This window comes from Toxotes jaculatrix, chromosome 2 (assembly GCF_017976425.1).
Source record: "Toxotes jaculatrix isolate fToxJac2 chromosome 2, fToxJac2.pri, whole genome shotgun sequence".
Taxonomy (NCBI): domain Eukaryota; kingdom Metazoa; phylum Chordata; class Actinopteri; family Toxotidae; genus Toxotes; species Toxotes jaculatrix.
The window spans coordinates 8,851,457-8,869,629 of NC_054395.1; the positions used below are offsets into that span (position 1 = coordinate 8,851,457).

General features: G+C 41.5%; 2 protein-coding genes across 2 annotated transcripts in view; both read left to right on the forward strand.

Moving 5' to 3' along the window:
* The window catches only part of ctnnbl1 (catenin, beta like 1), a 50,032-nt gene extending 45,555 nt beyond the window's left edge, over window positions 1–4,477 (forward strand). Inside the window, exon 16 of the mRNA XM_041066820.1 lies at window positions 4,108–4,477. Within this exon, the coding sequence (XP_040922754.1) occupies window positions 4,108–4,196 (89 nt within the window). The 3' untranslated portion in view covers window positions 4,197–4,477. The remainder of the gene's footprint in view (window positions 1–4,107) is intronic.
* A 7,467-nt stretch (window positions 4,478–11,944) lies between these two features.
* LOC121194920 (V-set and transmembrane domain-containing protein 2-like protein) overlaps window positions 11,945–18,173 on the forward strand; it is a 65,982-nt gene continuing 59,753 nt past the window's right edge. The window contains exon 1 of the mRNA XM_041058073.1: window positions 11,945–12,253. Within this exon, the coding sequence (XP_040914007.1) occupies window positions 12,136–12,253 (118 nt within the window). The 5' untranslated portion in view covers window positions 11,945–12,135. The remainder of the gene's footprint in view (window positions 12,254–18,173) is intronic.

Consider the following 18,173-nt stretch of genomic DNA (forward strand, 5'->3'; position numbering starts at 1 on the left):
TTCTGTCTCTGCTGGAAGGCATTCATATTGTTGTACTCTGTTGTTTGCATGAGAAGTTACAGAAATAGTTGTGTAAAGATTGAAAATAAGCAAGAGAGAGAAGTTCAAACCCTGTCTCCTCTCTCACCTCTGCACAGCTGGCCAGTCACAGTATGAAGTGACTGTGGTTTTGGAAGGTTACAGGAATTACAGGGAGCAGAGCACCCAACATCAAGGTGTGTGTCTGTGTGCCTGACAGTGGACCTGCATTGGAGTTACTGCATGAATTTGTCAAACCTCCTTTATTGGCACTTCAGCCACTGAAGCATCACACATCTGATAGATGATCTCACGGATCATTAAAGTTTAATGTTGGAATTATTGTGTCTTTTTATTACCAACAAATCTTTGAAAAGATAAAAAACCAGCCTCTCTGTTCTGGTGCCAACTCCACCATTGTCCAAAAATGAGTTAAAAAAAAAAACATGTTTACATGACAGAACCTGATCATAACCCTGTGCTGTAGCATCTGCCTCATTCTGCCTCACGTCCTCCTGCCTCCAAAGATCCAAAATGCAGTTGCAGTAATGAAGCAGTATGTTACCCAGTGCAACAATATGTTTTTTTAATTTGCTGGCTACATAGGCAATACTTGTTAATATTGCTATTTTCCTTTAAAAGCCTTGGAAACAGCTATCCACCCCCACCACCCCCCCAAAAAAAACACAGCTCAGCAGATGGCTGGGTAAACGTATCCACCCAAAGTAGCTGGTGATTTTTCTCAAGGTGTCCTTTTCATGTTTTGAGGGTCGTATTTTAGAGACGTCTTTGCAGTGGGAATAATTTCAGACCTTGTACCTCTGCGTTTGCCTGGATCTACGTGTAAAGACTCGGCTGATCTTGATGATGAGGGTGAGTAGTACGTCGTAACAGAACACGAAAAAGGCTTTGATTTCTTCCCTGTTAAGCAACAAGTTTGTGTCAGTGACACTTTGTGTGACGACTTCTGCTGCATTTGAAAACATGGTGGTTAGATTAACACACTAGTGGATCATCTGTGCCAACTTGTCCTTTGTGCAGCTGGATCAGACCAGTTGCAGACTGGTATAACGGTGTTTTAAATGAACTGTGGCGTCCCAGCTGCAGCTGTAATCACACTCAAAGTCCTAGAGTGTGTCCCAACCCGTGGCTGCTGCTACAGAGATTGCTCCTGGAAATGATTCTCCTTGTACTCATGGCAGATCAGTCCCAGTCACTGACCTGAGTAATGGCGATGCTCAGTACTGTATTGTCCTCTGCCGTGTTGCCGTGGTGACAGAAGGAGAGAGTACCAGCATGCCAAAGAATAGGTTCTGCAGCGAGTTGAAGAGTCACCGAATCTCTGACCTTTCTGTCTGTGTGGCTGACTGCACCGCCATTTATAGACACGGAGACACACACTCACACACACACACACACAGGGACAATGACAGGCATACAATGAAAAGAGGCTGTAGGTTTTCATGTCTTTGTTGAGTCGTTCTCTCTGCGTCCCCTAACCTGCTTTTCTCAGTCAACCTTAAAATTCTGCTATTTTTTAGTTCAGCAGCATCCCACACCTCTGGGGATCACATTCAAATTCCCAGTGCTGCCATTCAGGGCTGCTGTGGAAGCTGCTTTATCTCTGTGCCACGGTCCAAACCTACACCCCCATACCTCCCAATACTCTGCTTACATTTTCATAGCTTCGTTCCCAGTGGTTTGGTCTTTCTCAGCCCAGCTCTCCTCAGAATACCCAGTGACAGAGTGACCTCTGTGCTTCAGGCTGCACAGCTGTCACACTGTGTGTCTTCTGACCTCAACTGAAAACTTGTATCTCAAGAAACTCTTCGTGCACTATACTGGCCTGCTTTCCTAACAACTCAAATAGAACTGATGCTGCTCCTGACTTATACATATCTGTCTGATTTATTCATGCAGTCATGCATTGGTAGAGCAGTTTTGTAGTACCTGTTTTTTTTTTTACTTGAGCATCTCCATTTGATGCTACTTTATGTCTCCACCACAACATTTTCAGACTGAAATATGTCTATATCTATGTACTTTCCATTCCTCTGCATTTATTTGACAGCCATTCATTACTAGTCACTTTTCATAACAAGATTTTGAATTAAAAAACATACAATATGATAAACTTATTAAACACAATGCATTATTAAAGACTAAACCAGTGCTTCCCAAACGTTTTGGCTGTATCTGGTTATGGCCCCTTTCCAGTTTAATAGAAATTGTGCAGCACAACTTATTTTCCCCTCGTTTCTACCCAGTTCATCATCTCACAATCCCTCAGATTTATCTTATGACCCTTTGGAGAACCTGTGGATTACGCTGCTGAACTGTATACATATAAAGAAGTTAAATCTAGCGACACCTCGGCCAGCACCTACAGTAAAATGTTCCTTACACCTGGCTGTTCTATATATACACACATATTTAACTGTATTTTAATGATAAAAAATACTACTAAATGGCGGGCTTTTACTTGTAATTGAGTATTGGTTCTTTTGCTACTTTTACTTTGGTAAAGGATCTGAGTACTTCTTCCACTTCCACCACTGGTTTCATGCAACATTATGGTATCATCTCTTTAAATTTCCAGTGTTCAACTCTGCAAGACTGTAGCTTGTTTTCTTTCTGAGTGGGTGGAAATGTTGGTTTAGGAGTTTAAAGTCGAGTACCTTTAAAGCATAATTCCATTTTATTAAAACCTGGGTCTGCTTTTAGTGGTTTTAGCATCATTTCTGTTGGTGATTAGAAAGATTAGAAAGCAAACCCCCATGTTAGCCAAGCTCATGTAGAGAAAATAAAAGTAAACTGTAAAACTGCAAAACAGAATCTCTTTGGTGTCTTTGACAGTCACGTTTCGTCCTAAACCCTGCGAGCTCTTGTCAGGAAAGCCCCCTTCGTTCTCTTCTCTCCGCAGTGTCTCCCAGAGAAAAGCAGTCTTTTTCGTCTTTCTGTCTCGACATCCCTGGGTTTAACGTGTAATCCCTGCCTCAGAGGCTGGCTGAGAGACAGAGCAAATGCCCCGACTCCACCGGGGGCTGCAGCAGCTGCAACTTTCTCTTTCTGCACATTAGACTCACAAATCGACTGTCGGATGGTCTCTGAGGCCTTGTGCGGGAGGCAGGAGCACAAAATGAAGAAAGCGTTTCAGAAGCGTGCAGTGAAGTATGAGCACTGCACAGTACACCTGGACCGATTTCTGGTCACAGCCGGAGGACACAGTTGCTGTCCTGGGACCTTTCATCACAGCATTTTTTCAAAGGAACTTGTAAAATGACTTTGTTAAAAAGTGATGAGGAGACTAGAGACCAGAGACTACAGTCTAGTCTGTGGTGAAAGGCTGTTCAGTAATGGTAATCCTGTAATGCACTGTCTTTCAGCTTTGTTCTTAAAAAATGAAAAGCTTAATTTGACTGCGAGTACAGTGAGATCTACTGTAAAGGGTTCGCTCTCTCCGGACTTCTTCTTTCTAATTTTTCGGTGTTCTAAATCAGAGACACGGGAGTCATTGCCAAAATTTCCAACTGAGGAACTCGTCTGTCAAAATATGATAAAGTAGTGCAGTCGAGTCCATTTTCAACCAGAACTACCCAAAATGTGCTGGTTCCAGATTTCCTGCTTTTCTCAGCTTCACCCAGGACTCTGGGAAATTGTGATGAACATTTTTTTCCATTGTTCTGACATTCTAAAAGAAATGATTAATCACTTAATCAAGAAAATAACTCATTAATCAATAATGAAAATAATCGTTAGTTGCAGCCCTTTAATAGTTGAAAATATAAAGCTTATTTGTAGGGTTTGTGTCCACTGTACTTGATAGGTTAAGGAAAGGCAACCAGATATATACACAATGAAAGAGGTGTGTCTTTAAGTTCAACTGCTGTTCAAATACTTCACCCTTTTCTACATGTTCTTGCTATCCTCTCAGAAGCAGTGTGAGAACACCAGGCCACTCCGGGTGCCGGGGAGATGGAGCTTGTGAATTTCTGGCTGCGAGGATGTTCTGTGTAACCTCAGAAGTCAAACAGCCACGCCTTTGCTGTCAAGTCAGCTAATCCGCTAGCTTTTCTTTGTCTTTTGCAGAGTACGCAGAGAGCATCGGAGATGGGAAGAGTGACGAGTTCAAAGAAACAGAGCGGAAGAGGATCATGGACCTCGTAGACAACTTCTAATCTCAGTTTTTCTCTTTCTCTCTCTCACACGAACACAACGTTCTTACTATAGAAACAGCAGGAGTTAATCTTTGAGAGCAGAGTACTGTAGATTGACTGAAACACACAGCAAACAGGAGACGGACTCAGAGCTGCAGTGCTGTCTGTTTTCTGTACTGTGGTGTTGAACACTGCAGGATAATTACGGACAGACTTTAACTCTCCCACTTTACCTGGTTTGTTTGTTTTGGATTTTGTGTGTAAAATATTTTCTAATAAAACATTTGGTAATAAAATCTTGATTGCATGTTTGGTCTGTTTGATTAATGTCACGGTTTAGCGAGCGAGCTTGATAACCGTCTGTGCGCATGAATCTCATTATGCCTACACTTGGTTACTGTTGCACGCAGGCACAGATGGAGACAACAAACCTATATCTGCAGCTTCATGCGCAGAGAGAGAGAGAGAATCCTCACAAAAACACAGACCTGCTTCTTCTTTATTTGTCTGAACCCACCCACTGCTGGATCTCTGCAGCCTCCCGGAGCTCTCTCCTCAGCAGTGTGGAGGTGTATTGTGTACACCTCCACACTGCTGTACACAAACAAACCTACTGTTTTATTCTGCCTGTCTTGTGCACCATACATCACTGTATCTTTGCTGTCTTTACGCTTAAGAGCAAGGAGAAAAAAAAAAAAACATTCCCAATTACTTGTGCATTTTAAGTGAGTGAGAGAGGAGATGGATCAGTGCAGAGAGGAAATGGAAGAGGATGTTTTGCAGAGACTTGTAGTGAAGAGCTGACCCACTTAAACTCAGTTTACCCTCTATTTTTAGTCTGATATGAATCTTTATGTCCTTTCTGCGGCACACAGTAGGTGTCAGACAAATTGTACATTGGGGCAAACAGTTTTCTAAATGTATGTTATTTGATCAGCCAGTCAGCCACAACATGAAGATAGAAATGATCCCCTGCTGTCACTAATAAGCAGCCACTCGATCCTGTGCTTGACTTTCTAACTCAGACGGAAAGGGAACGGGCTGATCTAAAATTCATGTCACACAACTGATAACTGAGATTTGGCTCAACAATGATGAAGTTAAAGTAACAAAAGACATGAGTACATGACTCATGCTGACCTACTTTGTATGTTTGTCAAAGCACAACGAGACCAGTTAAAGATTTCAGGCTGATTGGTCGGTTGAAACGTAAGGTTAGGTGTCAGTGGTTGTTAACAGCTGGTATTCAGACTTCCTAGTGGGGTATTCCCACAAATGTTACCGAAGAGCAAAACAAACATCACACTACAGAGCTTCAATCGCTGCTCTTGGACAGAGGCGGACTATCCGCGGGCTACATGGCTCGTACGAAAAGTCTAGACACATGAATTTCATTCGTACATCACAGAAAATTAGTGAGTGACACAACTTCTCTTACATTACTTGCACATGCCACTTCAGGAAAAATGCGTACGTATGAGCGGTTCTTGAATTAGACCCAGTGACAGAAAATCCAGGTCACTGAGAGACTGACCAGAAGCAACCTGAGGACATGATGTTTATGTTTTAACTTAAGATGATAGATGGAGAGGTGATGACTTTCTTGTTATTGATATTGATGACTGTCCCTTTCCTACCTCTGGGTTGGATGTTTGCTTCATTTAAGTCCTATAACTGTGAAAATGACACGACCATTAACAGGAACAACTTCAAACAATGCAATTCAGTGCTGTGGTTGTGGTTTTCTGAAGACCTTCACCGATCCTGATCAGCTGTCTCGTCACACTTGTCCATACTGAATTCATTTTATTTAGCAGGTACTTATTAGCTAATAAGATGAACTGTAATTTCTAATAGTTCTCAGTTGTCTCTCGAATATAAAACCAGTGCAGCGTCTTTCCTTATCAGTATTCTGTCTACTGTATAGTTCTGTATTATTAATCACTCGTTTTGTACCACACCCTCTCTGGATCCCTGACCATGATCCTGGCAGGAAGCAGCGGTGTTGGGAGGGAATGGGGCGGGTGGGGGGTGCTCGCTGACAGCCATCACATCTGCTGCCTTTCCTAAGTGTCTTTACAAACTCTAATATTGCTCAGTAACAAGATGGGTAGAGCGGCAGGGCGTCGTTTGCATATTGTATTGGCAGAGGAGGCCCGGCCCCATGCATCTCTTATCAGTGATTATGACTGCGGCGTGTTTAACAGCGGTTGTACAGCAATTTCACAGCCGAGGGGAGGGAGAATAATTGTATTTTCCGAATGAATGAGTGCAAACACTGTGCACCGCTGTGCTTTTGGGCTTCTCTCCTTAAGTAGGGGACTGAGAGGAGAAGGTATTCTGTTATTGAGAAAGCACAGGGATTGACAAAGTGTGCAACACCAGGGCATTGCATCTTAAAGCTTCGGTGCACACAGGCCTCCAGGACCTCAAAGTCAGGCTCAATAGCAACATCCCTATCTGGGTGTCCGTACTTGTGGAGCTTAGAGATACTTTTCTTGTTTTTAACCATCATAGCAGAGTGGTTCTATCACCACCAGCATCGTGCAATATAGACTACAACAAACTAAAACACAGGAAACAAAATGCAAAACAACAGCATCTCTGACAGTCATATAAGCGCAGGTCAGTTCTGTATTTGTGACCCATTCACTCCAGGTAATGGAACAACAAAATTAATTTTAGCATCCTTGTAAATTTAGGCACTGCTGGAAGCTTCATGACATAGTGCTGCTGTAGCCACTGTCACATGGATGCTAGCTTTTTTAACATTACTTGGCTTGCTTAATCCCAAGTAGCAAGCTACCAGTTGATAACCAGACAATAAGCTTGTAGTCTATTCAAGAGAGGTATTTTTGACCGTTAACAGCTGTTTCACTAAATGCAAACTATGCATGTATTTTTGTGCTGCGGTAAATTACTCCTGCAGACAGAGGTATATAAAATGCTATGGTGCCACACAGCTAATATGATATCTTCCTGCATTTTTACACAGGTCAGATCTCTGGTCCCCTTAAATGTGCTGTTATAAAAGACTAGGCCTTCAGACCCTCAGAGGTAAGTCCAGCAAGAAAAATAAAAGAAGAAGAAGAAAAAAGAAAAAATCTGTGAAAAACCTTGGGAATCTCACATCAGTGAGGCATCCCCTTACAGGCCAGGTAAACGAGGCATGATAAGAGGGAAAGATGGCACCCACCTGTGTCCACTGCCAGGTGAAGTCGCTGTGTGTGACAGGTGTCTGTGCAAAACCCGACTAGCTGACTTGGAGCAGACATAGTCAGCCGTGAACATGCTCATGCAGACAGCAGAGCACTTACTCAGTGTGATGATGCTGGCAGGGTAAAAGACTGGCTTCTTAACAGCCCCCTGCATTTACTGCAGGCAGAGACGGTGGGTGAATGACAAAAACAATTGATAGGATTTGAATATGAATTTTAAGATTTCTTTAATTACAGGAGATTATTGATTTCCCGAGATGGGCAGGAAGAACTCTTCTTTTGTTTCTTAGGATAGTAGGATTGCCTAATGATCGCACAATGAAACTTAAATGTCATGGTTGGTTGATTTGTCAGTAGTTATAGTATATTTAGTAAGACCAGCAGTGTTTACAGCTTAAATTTATTTAAGCTCCATGTTGTTGAACACTAGAAGAACACATTTATCTCCCCTGATTGTTTTACTGGGGCACTGGAAAATATTACTAAGGCACACCCCCCCATAAGTGGGGCCTAATGACACCCCAGAGGTAAACAGACTGCTGGTTAGTGATGATCATAAAGGCATCACAGCCAGCAAAAGACATCAAAATATCAAGTATATTGTCCTTTTGTTCTATTCCTAACACCCTTTGCATCGTTTCCCTTAGTACTGTTGATTTTTATAGAAGGTTGTAACAGCAGTTTTCAGTGTTTTCATGGAAAGCAGTCTCCTGAAAAAAGTACATGAACCTCTGGGATAATGCCTTTTATTAAAGAGGGTAATTTGAGTCAAGTAATCCAATTAGTGTGTTGACATTCAAATATGGGTTACAGGTCCCTGGCTGTGGCTTAAAAAATCCACAAGGACTGGTTACCACCTGGGTTTGTTTTCTAAAGCAGGGATCAGTGAGGTGAAATGTGCCTCTATCCAAAGATTTCAGGGGATCCGACAGGCTCTGCAAATATGTCAAGAATCAGACTCATTCAATATCTGAAGGAGACTTTAAAGAACTCTAGATTAATAGTTATGCATCTGCAGGTATGTGCCTTATATACTTGCTAATGTCTGTATTCAATGTTCCAGAAATAACTATAATGAAAAAGTAAGGAAAATGAACAAGAACTGTGTTAATGCACAGGAAGGCCTGAAGAGAAATTACAGAAATGGCTGCCAGTCTCAAGTTTTTCTCAGGTTTCACAAGGCTAATGGAACCAAATACTGTGGATAGATTAGGCAGGAGTTACAATTTATGAAAGAGTATGTAATGTTATGTTTGGATGAAAAAAATGGCCTAAACCTGGAGGGAGAGCCATGTGGTTTCCTGTCCTGAGGGATAACAGTTAAAGACACAATGAGCAAGAAGTTGTTTAAATGCTAAAGCAGAGGTTAGTTCACAATGTGACTGATAAAAAATTAACACTGAAATTATGAGCATGTAATGGATATGTTACACTTATTTTAAAAAAGTATTTCAAGTATTAGTAGTAGTAGTAGTAGTAGTAGAAAAAAACGTTCCATTTCACAGTTGCGACCTTGATTAAAATGTAATTATGTGTGAATCCTACCCACATACAAATGAATAAGTATTACAAAACACATCTGTCTTTTGCTCTGCAACAAGCATGCAAACATAATATGAACTGATTTAAATTACTGAGGTTTGCTTTCTTGAAGCAAATGTGGCAAACAATGTATTGTTTTGCCTGACATGGTCGACAAAATAACCCCTGTGGCTATTGTGTCCTTTAGCAGTAACATATTGTCACATAAAGTCTAATAGCCCATATCATGGCCTGGCTTGTCACTGGAAATATTATCTTTCACTGTTCAATATATAACCAACACCAAGGCTGCATTTCAGCACCATGGACAGCGACGCAGTGCAGACACCATGGGCTGTGTCGCCCTGAGATCAGTCTTGCAGGCTGACACAGTTTACACAATAGTGAATAGTAATTTCCGATTTGTGACACTTTCTAATCATTATTATTTTGCATCATTGACAGCTGTACTCACAGCAGAACTCTATAAATCTATATCTATAAAATGTATCTATAAAATGCAAAACATGGCCAAAGAGCCGACAGTACCATATTATTTATTACAGATTGCTTTGTTCCCATAATGCAGGTTTGCTTATGGTTCCCAGAGTCTCTAAAAGTAGAATGGGAGGCCGAGCCTTTAGCTATCAGGCCCCTCTCCTGTGGAATCATCTCTCTAATTTTAAAATTAAGCTTAACACCTTTTTGTTTGACAAAGCTTATAATTAGCTGTAGTTACAGTTTTAGTTATTATGACTAAGCCTATAATTAGTCACAATTATCTCTATAGACACTGTTACAGTTAAGGATAACGCCCATAGTAGGGCTGGCTCAGGCAACTGAACCATCCCTTAGTTATGCTGCTATAGGCCTGGGCTGCTGGGGGACTTCCCATGATCCTCTGAACACCTCTCTTCTCTCTTTCTCTCCTCAGACCCACTCTCACATTAACTCTGTCTTCTCTGTCCCGTAGTCCTGTGCTTGTTTCTCTCTGGTTTCTCTTTCTCTGTACCTTTCTGCAGGTATCTCTGGCTCCGGAGCTGCATGTTCTCTGTCTGTGGTCCTGGCTCCACCGACCTGCCGCTGTTTATTGTCTACACTTATCCATTTCTAACACATTACTATGCTTAATTTTCCACTCCACTTCAGATAAATCTTGGATTAATATTCTAAGCCAACTGTAATGTAAATAATTACCAATCATGACAGCTTTTTGCTTCCTATCATAACTGTAACCTGCTGAGCACACAGGATCCACCAACTGTTCTGTAATCTGAATGTTGGCCCTCTAACATTGTCCACTTCCAACCCTGTTTGTATCATGTTTTATATGCTGCATGTCCTTCTCCTCCTCTCCTACATTCCCAGCTGTCCTAGCTTCCTTCTTTTTCTCCTTTCACCCAGCCTGGCCATCGGCAGGAGGGTCCCCCATATGAGCCAGGTTCTGCTCAAGTTTTCTTCCTGTTAAAAGGGAGTTTTTTCTTGCCACCGTCACCTTAAGTGCTTTCTCTGGGGTCAGGCTCTCAGACAATTTTGATTGTGGAAGGCGCTGTATAAATAAAATTGAATTGAACTGAACGGCATTGTGGGATAGTTAGCAGAAAATAGTACAGATCTGTGTCCAATATCAATTACAGCAACTAAGTTGTAACTTCTGCATGTATAAAATGCAGAGCATTGTGTTGTACATGCCACACACACTACTTTTTTTTGTTCCATTGTGGAAATTTACAGGCACTACATGATTTTCTTCAGCACTCTCTATAGACAGAATAGAAAACACTTGATAGCCTAACAACATTATGGCTACAGACAACCCTAATAACAGCGCTCTGTAAAAGACAGTATCAGTACTCTCTCCATTCCAAAAGAATATTTCATCTAATTGTCTCCTCCACAGATATAAGACAACTGACTTCAACGTTTTCAAACCTAATTTCCAGAAAAAAAAAAATCATCTTACATTTGGGCTAATATGGTATCCAGAGTGTTAGAGAACTTTCAGTGTAGTATTTTTATCCATTCTTTCAGCTTAGGTGTGGCACAGAAGTGCTTAGCAGCCGTGCCAAAGTCTTATGATGGGTGGGAGAGGACCCTGCACTACATAGTGTTTGCATTTACACACTCAGATTTCAGACCCTCAAGTAAAGGTAGTGTCCAGTAAACTAAATAGGGAGTGAGGCTAACAAAACTGGGGTGTATCCGGTTTGTGCATTCCTACATGCCTGGTCCACATCTTCTTGATTCTGCTGACTGATAGTGAGGTGGAAATGACACTACCCACTCCTTAGTTTACACAACCTGTACCTGGGCTGCGTCCATGTGCATGTCCGCAAGGCTTAAAGTGGACCTGCTGGTTTGGAGGCGTATCTGTCCTAGAGAAAAAAGAAAATACAACCAATCTATAATGTAAAAGAACCAAATATATTCTAACTTTCACAGAAAATAGTTTGTTTAAGGTCCCATTATTCATAAAAAAAAAAAACAAAACTCATTGAGAAAAAAGTTTTCAGGGCCTTTAAACAAACAACAACAACAACAAAAAAGTTAACAGGAGCAAACCTCATTTCATATTACATTTTGTATTTATTTTTAGTTCCAAAAAAATTCACAAAAAAATAACTGATTAAACAAATACTACATATGTTCTGGTAGTGGACAGGCTTTTTGCCGTCCCTGTTAGCAAATACTGTTCAGTTGAAGTTGGAGCACCGCAATGTATAGAGCATACCTGGCTGTAGCAAACATGTTTATCCGTGTATTAATTACCTTAATAATAATAATAATAATAATAAGTAGAAAATGTCAGTGCTTTGAACCTTTTATTTGTTTCATAAAAGCGCGTGGTAAAAAGTTTAAGGTACGTGAACGTGTTTTTAATATCCCTCCTCTCATAATTTATATTCCTCATTGGAAGCCGCGCCACTTCCCGTCCGGGAACAGTCTCCCTCCGCCGCATGTAGAGCCGAGTAAACGGAAGCAGACTGTCGGAGCTCCAGTCAGTTGTGCTGGCAGAGAGAGAGGGAGGCTGCGGCTACTTGTTTGTTTCTTTATTTCACGCAGGTATCTCACTCCCTGCCTCTCCGCAGCAAGTCACCTGGATTAAATAAAAAGAAAAGACAAAGAAACAAGAAAACAAAGACAATTAAAAGCGACGTGCCCTCCACCCGATGTGAAAAAGAAAGAGGGGGAAAGGAGAGCAGATAAAACAGAGCAGAGAAATGGGAGCGTTTAGGGTGCTGCTGGGGAGTTTGCATTGCATGGGACTCTACATTCAACTTAGTGTCTCCACGAGGCAAGCTGGACACGGAGAGATAGAGAACCACATCTCTGGGAACGGTAGGTCCAGACCAACTCCGACACGTTTTCCTTCAGGGGAGCACGGCATAGGTGATGCCATCTGCTCACATGTAGAGGGGGAATTAAACAAAGAGCGGCGCGCAGGCTGAGAGCCTGATGCTGATGATATGTCAACTAGTGCAAATGTGTTTTTTGTTTGACTGCGTTGTGGATACACGAAGTGCTTGCGGTTTGTGCTGTCAGGTATAAAATGAACAAGAGTTTAGGTGTGTGCAGTGGCTCGATCAACCTGCCATTCAGTCAGTGCATGTCTGTTATTCACCTTGTTAGACCAACAAGGTTTGTATGGTCTTATTTGAATTTATGTTTTTAGGCCTTTTCCAGTCACAGTTATTCAGTCTGGAGGGCTGAATAATAACTGGAACTGGATTGTGTCTTTGATATAATTGCTGGTGTAACAGTCTGTGATGTACAGTGAGCCAGTGCTCATGACTGACACCGGATTTTGTTTTCTCTGAGAGCTGCAGCTCTTCACCAGCGCCTCTCGTCCTCCTCTCCCCTGATCAGTGGGTGATTCATCCAGCTGGAGCAGAGGTGATGTCAGCTGATAGATGAAAGTTGATGTTCTGTCTTTAATGTCCCCATGAAATCTATACTGAACAATCCTCCTTCCAGTTCAGATCTGTCTCCTTCTCTCTCACCAGGAGCTTTCCTCAATGGCCTCCAGTGTTTACACTTGGTTACGTCATGTTGTCTAACACAGAGATTGTCACGGCTCTCCGGTTTGTCCTGGCAACTTTGGCTCGGCTTGCCAATCTCCGCAGGTGTATTGCGCTGCCCACTTGGCAGATGTGCTGACAGCACTAAGTTTGTGTGGGTTGAAAAATCAAGTGAGGAGGCGAAGGAAGGGAGATTGAGCGGAAGTGAGGTCTAGCAGGTCTGAATGCCTCGGTGCCCTTGAGGCGATGACTCTTACAGTAGATCTGTTAGCAGCTGCTCTGACTCCTGTAAATGTGCTCCATCATCAGACACAGCAAACAGTTTAACTTGTATCCCAGGTTGCCTAAAACCACACCCATGGCTCAGTTTGCGTCCCTCACGCTAAGCTGCTCTATGGACAATTCGCATGTTAAAATGTCTCAGTTGTACTGAATCTCAAAGTACGGTCACAACACAGACTTTAACTGAGACACAAATAAAATGATCCCGCCAGGTATGATCATGTCTGCATCTATGGAAAGTGATGAATTGAAATTTGAGAAGAGTGAATTGAGTTTGAGCTCATTTTGTGAGCAGCACTAAAAGGGTGCATCATCCCGTTGTGTTCTCTCTGTCTCTGGTGTTGGACGTGGATGTCCTCCATGATTTTCCTGTCGTCCCCTGACTCCTGACGCCCTTGCCCTATGGATACTGTGACCGGTTTCGGTCTGGTGTTGTCTGTTTTAAGTTTACATTCAGTGGAGGATCTTTGCTATTTCACTGCTGTAGTTAAATAGTTGCATCTGTCACATGTGATTTCACATACTGCTCCAGTCATCCTCTCAGTGGGGTGTCCCGTAGGTTGTTCCACCAGAGACCTTAAGGTGTCTTGTGGCAGGTCCTGACTCCCTGTGACTTGAACACTCTGACTAGATATTCTGACAGCCCAGCTATGTAAGCGAGTCCCACTGGGATGAGTCTGATGGTCCCTGTTGATTTAGCAGTGTCCATCCTGGTCTAGAGTCATATTTACCATCTATTAGATGTTTTGTCTCTTTGTTCCAATGTCATGTTAAAGAATTTCTCTGTATTTAAGTTTAAAGTATTTGTCATTTTGTTGCTGTGCGGAGCAATATGAGTAATACCTCATGGCAGGTTAGTGCATCCATAACATAAAGGATCCAAATGTGTTTTCAAACTGAATAATGTGCTTGTGGGAAGAGATATCTCTCAGAACAGTAGGTGTGTGGGATTTTTATGGAAATGAGTGTGTGCAAATACACTTGTTTTTGTTTTGTCCTGAGGGTAGAATGAAAGAAAAGAGGAGGGCAGCTAGAGATTTAAAACTCTTGCAGATGCAAGTGCGTTAGCAGATGTACTATAATTCCTAATTGAAATACTAAATGGCCTTGAAATGTAATAATTAGTAAAACATTCGGAACACAACGCATAAAGCTGTGGTGTAAAGTTAGATCTAATAGGACTGTCAGATGGAGAGCAGGTGTAATGATTTGCAGGCTGGGAGTGATGAGAATTCAGGGATGAAGATGAGGGTAAGCCAACCTGAACTCACTTTAATAATGATACATCTGCAGAATAAATTTGACCACTTTTTTTCAGACTGTCCATAGCTATGAGGTGAATTGACTGTGTGAGCCTTACCACAGTGAGTCATATCAAACAAATAGAATGAAACTCAGGGAAATCGAGAAGCATTCGTTTGATATTCTGAGCGTATACTGAAATTTGTGGTGTATTTGTGGTCTCTGAGCTCCTGGGGGTCCATAATTCATCCCGCCTTTCCTTCACTGGCACTCTACCAGCTGGAACTAGGGAACTGTGAGGTAAAAGAAATAGAAGTTAAGAGAAATGAAAGAAAAAATACTCTTTGGAAATCTTTGCTCGATTTTCATGCTGCTTCGGTCTACATCTGTCCAGATGTTGTTTTAGTCATTGATACTTCTCAGTTAGCTCCTAATTAGGGCATGGTTATCCAGCGAGGCGATTGTTCCAGCCAATCAATTGCCTTAATTAATCAGAGAAGGGTAAATGAGCTGTCGGGCCAATACAATGCTAAAACTTTGCAAAGGAAAACAGACTGCGTTGAGACAACAGGAGCAATGCTAACAGACATTTGGATAAAACTTTTTTTTTTTTGTTGACAATACCAGACCTTACATACATTACTGTTTTATTCAGCATCAATCTAAATTAAAACAGATTTTCCTGACAAACGTGTCATTTTAGCTCCACAGTTTTGAGCCAGTCTTATATCTTCACCCTGTTTTGACCCCCATCACCAGAGAAACCAGCCCCATTCTGACTCCTATTATTAGATTGGATTTGAACCATTTTTTTCCAGTTCAACAGGTGAATCATTTAGCATTCAGTCAAGACAGCATCCTTTATGGCTGCTTCACCGCCTTTAAAAGGCTTCAGGCATGGCTGCTCCTCTGCACTATGACAGTATTTGAGGAGAACATACTGGATGGATGCATGAGTATAAACCCAGGTCTGGCACAGATGCAATCACAGTCTGTGATGGATAAGCCTCCTTTACAACCCCCGTCTTTACCACTTTAAATGCCCTTTTCCACTGTTGGGTGTGTTGTATGATAAATATAATTGGGTGGAGGGGAACAAGGGGACTTCCACTAAAAGCAAAGTGGAGCACTGAGGCAGTGACATCACACTACTGTTAGGCTATTAAAAATTTAACAGTGGCCAATGCAGTATCACTGGCAAAGATTCAGCAGCAGCTTGTGGGGTTTACTTGTGTCTTCTGCAGAATCAGACACCAAATGTCCCTGTCTGCTCCTCGCCTCCCACTCTCTCACAGTTCAGTGCTGATGGAGGTGTCTTAACATGACAGTGGGGTTCCATGCATCGTCACAGCAGTCAGTAGAAAAGAACGACCGGATGAAAAACTCAAAATCAGGGGCACTGATTTTGAGTTATGCCACTGTTACAGGTACAGAAAACACCTTGAACTGTACCAGCTGACATGGGCACACATCCAAGTAGCACTTTGTCCAGAATTGACAAAAGAGCCAAGTGTTTATTTACAAACATACACTGTTGAACATGTAAATGTTTTGTAGCTGATATTGTTCAGTTGTTGGTTAGTTTGGCAATAACAACTCATAAAGCAATAGAGTGTCCTGGAAAGGATTTTTACCTTTAGATTGAGACGGGCCAGCTGTTTCCTGTATACCGTATTTATTCTAAGCTAAGCTAATCAGCTGCTGGCTGTAGCTTCATTTGTAGCATTTATGTAATTGATGATTTTGTGGTTATGTCTTGCAGAAGAAGGTTAATGTTAAGGAAAGCTGATGTTCTTGGTTAAATGTAGAAAAAAGTTGACGTTATCGGTAACACGTTTGCTTTTCATACTATGACAAGCCAGCCCAGTTTGCCTTGATATTCTCTCCAGTTTACTTTAATGCTCTTTCCAATATGGGATTTAGCCCATAACTTTAGCCCTGACTTAAAATACTTGGGCTTCTTTTAATCTCTCTCTGTCTGTCTCACACTGTCAGTAGCTATGTTGCTAAGAAGGAGACATAAAAATGGAAAAAGAAGGAAGGTGTCAGAACAAATAGGAAGGATGGGTGAGGAAGCAGAGGAGCGAGGGACAGGCTGACAGTTTTAAAGCTTGTTGGTGCTCAGCAGTAGGTAGAGTGGATGTATTTAGGTCCTGACCTCAGTATATACTCGTCACTGAGAAGACAAGTGCTGCAGGGCAGCCTGGGATAAACTACAGAGAGGAGAGAAATTATCTCTGTAGCTGCACCTTCCCTCTGCTCAATACACAGTTTGGTTGTCTCAGGACTTAAAAATCAATGTTCTAAGTCTCCTGGCTTTGTCTGCGTATTGTTTCATGAGCAAAGTGTACTCAAAGACATGATCAGTGACATTTTCATATCAATAGGTGTGGACTTTTCACTTCAGTAGTGACTCAGGTCATATACTGTATATATGTATATGTACGTCATGATAGCTGTTAAATGATGATGTATTCCCATATGTTGGTGGGAATTGAAAGTGTGATAAAAATATGGGCTTAAGACTGACACAGGCATTTTAATTTGACTGGACCTGATTCGACCTGTGCTCAGATTGAGTTTGGGTGGAAGTATGAGGGTAAACGTGAGGTCACTAAACTCGGTGTACCAGTGAGAGTGATAATGCTGTAAGTTTTCTCACCATAAGAGATGTGAGGGATATTCAGTTCAGTCAGTCAAACAGTGTACACGCCCACACAATCCTGAAAAGAAGTCTAATAAGTGAAAACAATCTGTGTGGACAGATTGTGAGTCAGCTTTTTTTTTTTCTTTTTTTAATGGCAACAGCTAGATGAACCAGCTAGGGGGCCCCCAGGCCAAAATTTGGTGGGTTGTGGGCCCCTGTTTTCCCCTTGTTTGTTCTAATTTGGTTAAACATAAATGTAATCAAAAATGCACCATGTAATTTTTAGCGCAGGGCCCTGAGTTTGGATGTATGTTTGAATGTGTGAAGAAGTCACGTTCAAGCTAAAACTATGTTACATTTCCCCTTTCTAAGGCTCTTTCAGTCGATTCACCCTTCCTCAGTGGTGTATATCTACAAGCAAAGTTGCAGTTAATCTTATTATCACAAAACAACTGAGACTGAGTTAAATAGCTTTTGGCGCTAATTCTCCAGTTGGGTGCCATTAAACCATAGCAGAAGAAGCAGAAGAAACAAGATCGTGCAATTAAAAAAGCCTCAAATGGTGAAAAACAATAGAAATATAGAAGAAAACATAATGGAAAACACAATGAAAACATGAAATACAGCATTTATGTTTGTTTCATGCATTAATTGTGCGTCATGTGCATGATGAATTATTTGCAAAGTCTTTTTCTATTGCACTTTGTCGCATTTTGTTTTTGTCTTTTCTACTTTAGCCAATGGGCATTTTTTGCAACATTTCAAGATTTTTCAGATTTCCAGTGTTTCTGATCAGTTTTTTTTAATTCACAAAATGCACATAAAACTAGCTGAGTTGAAAATCACTTGTAAACACCCGCTCATACTGTTCATTTCTTGAATACACAGATACAAGACCTGGCTCCTCAGAAAAAAAAAAAAAACATTGTTAAGCCATTTGCAGCCCAGATGAGGCATCCCATTCAGTAGTGTAACAGCTCTGCACTACCATAGCTTTGTAAATGAATTATGATTTATCAGAGATATAAAAGAACAATGCAAAAAATTGACAGAATATGTCTGGAGCATT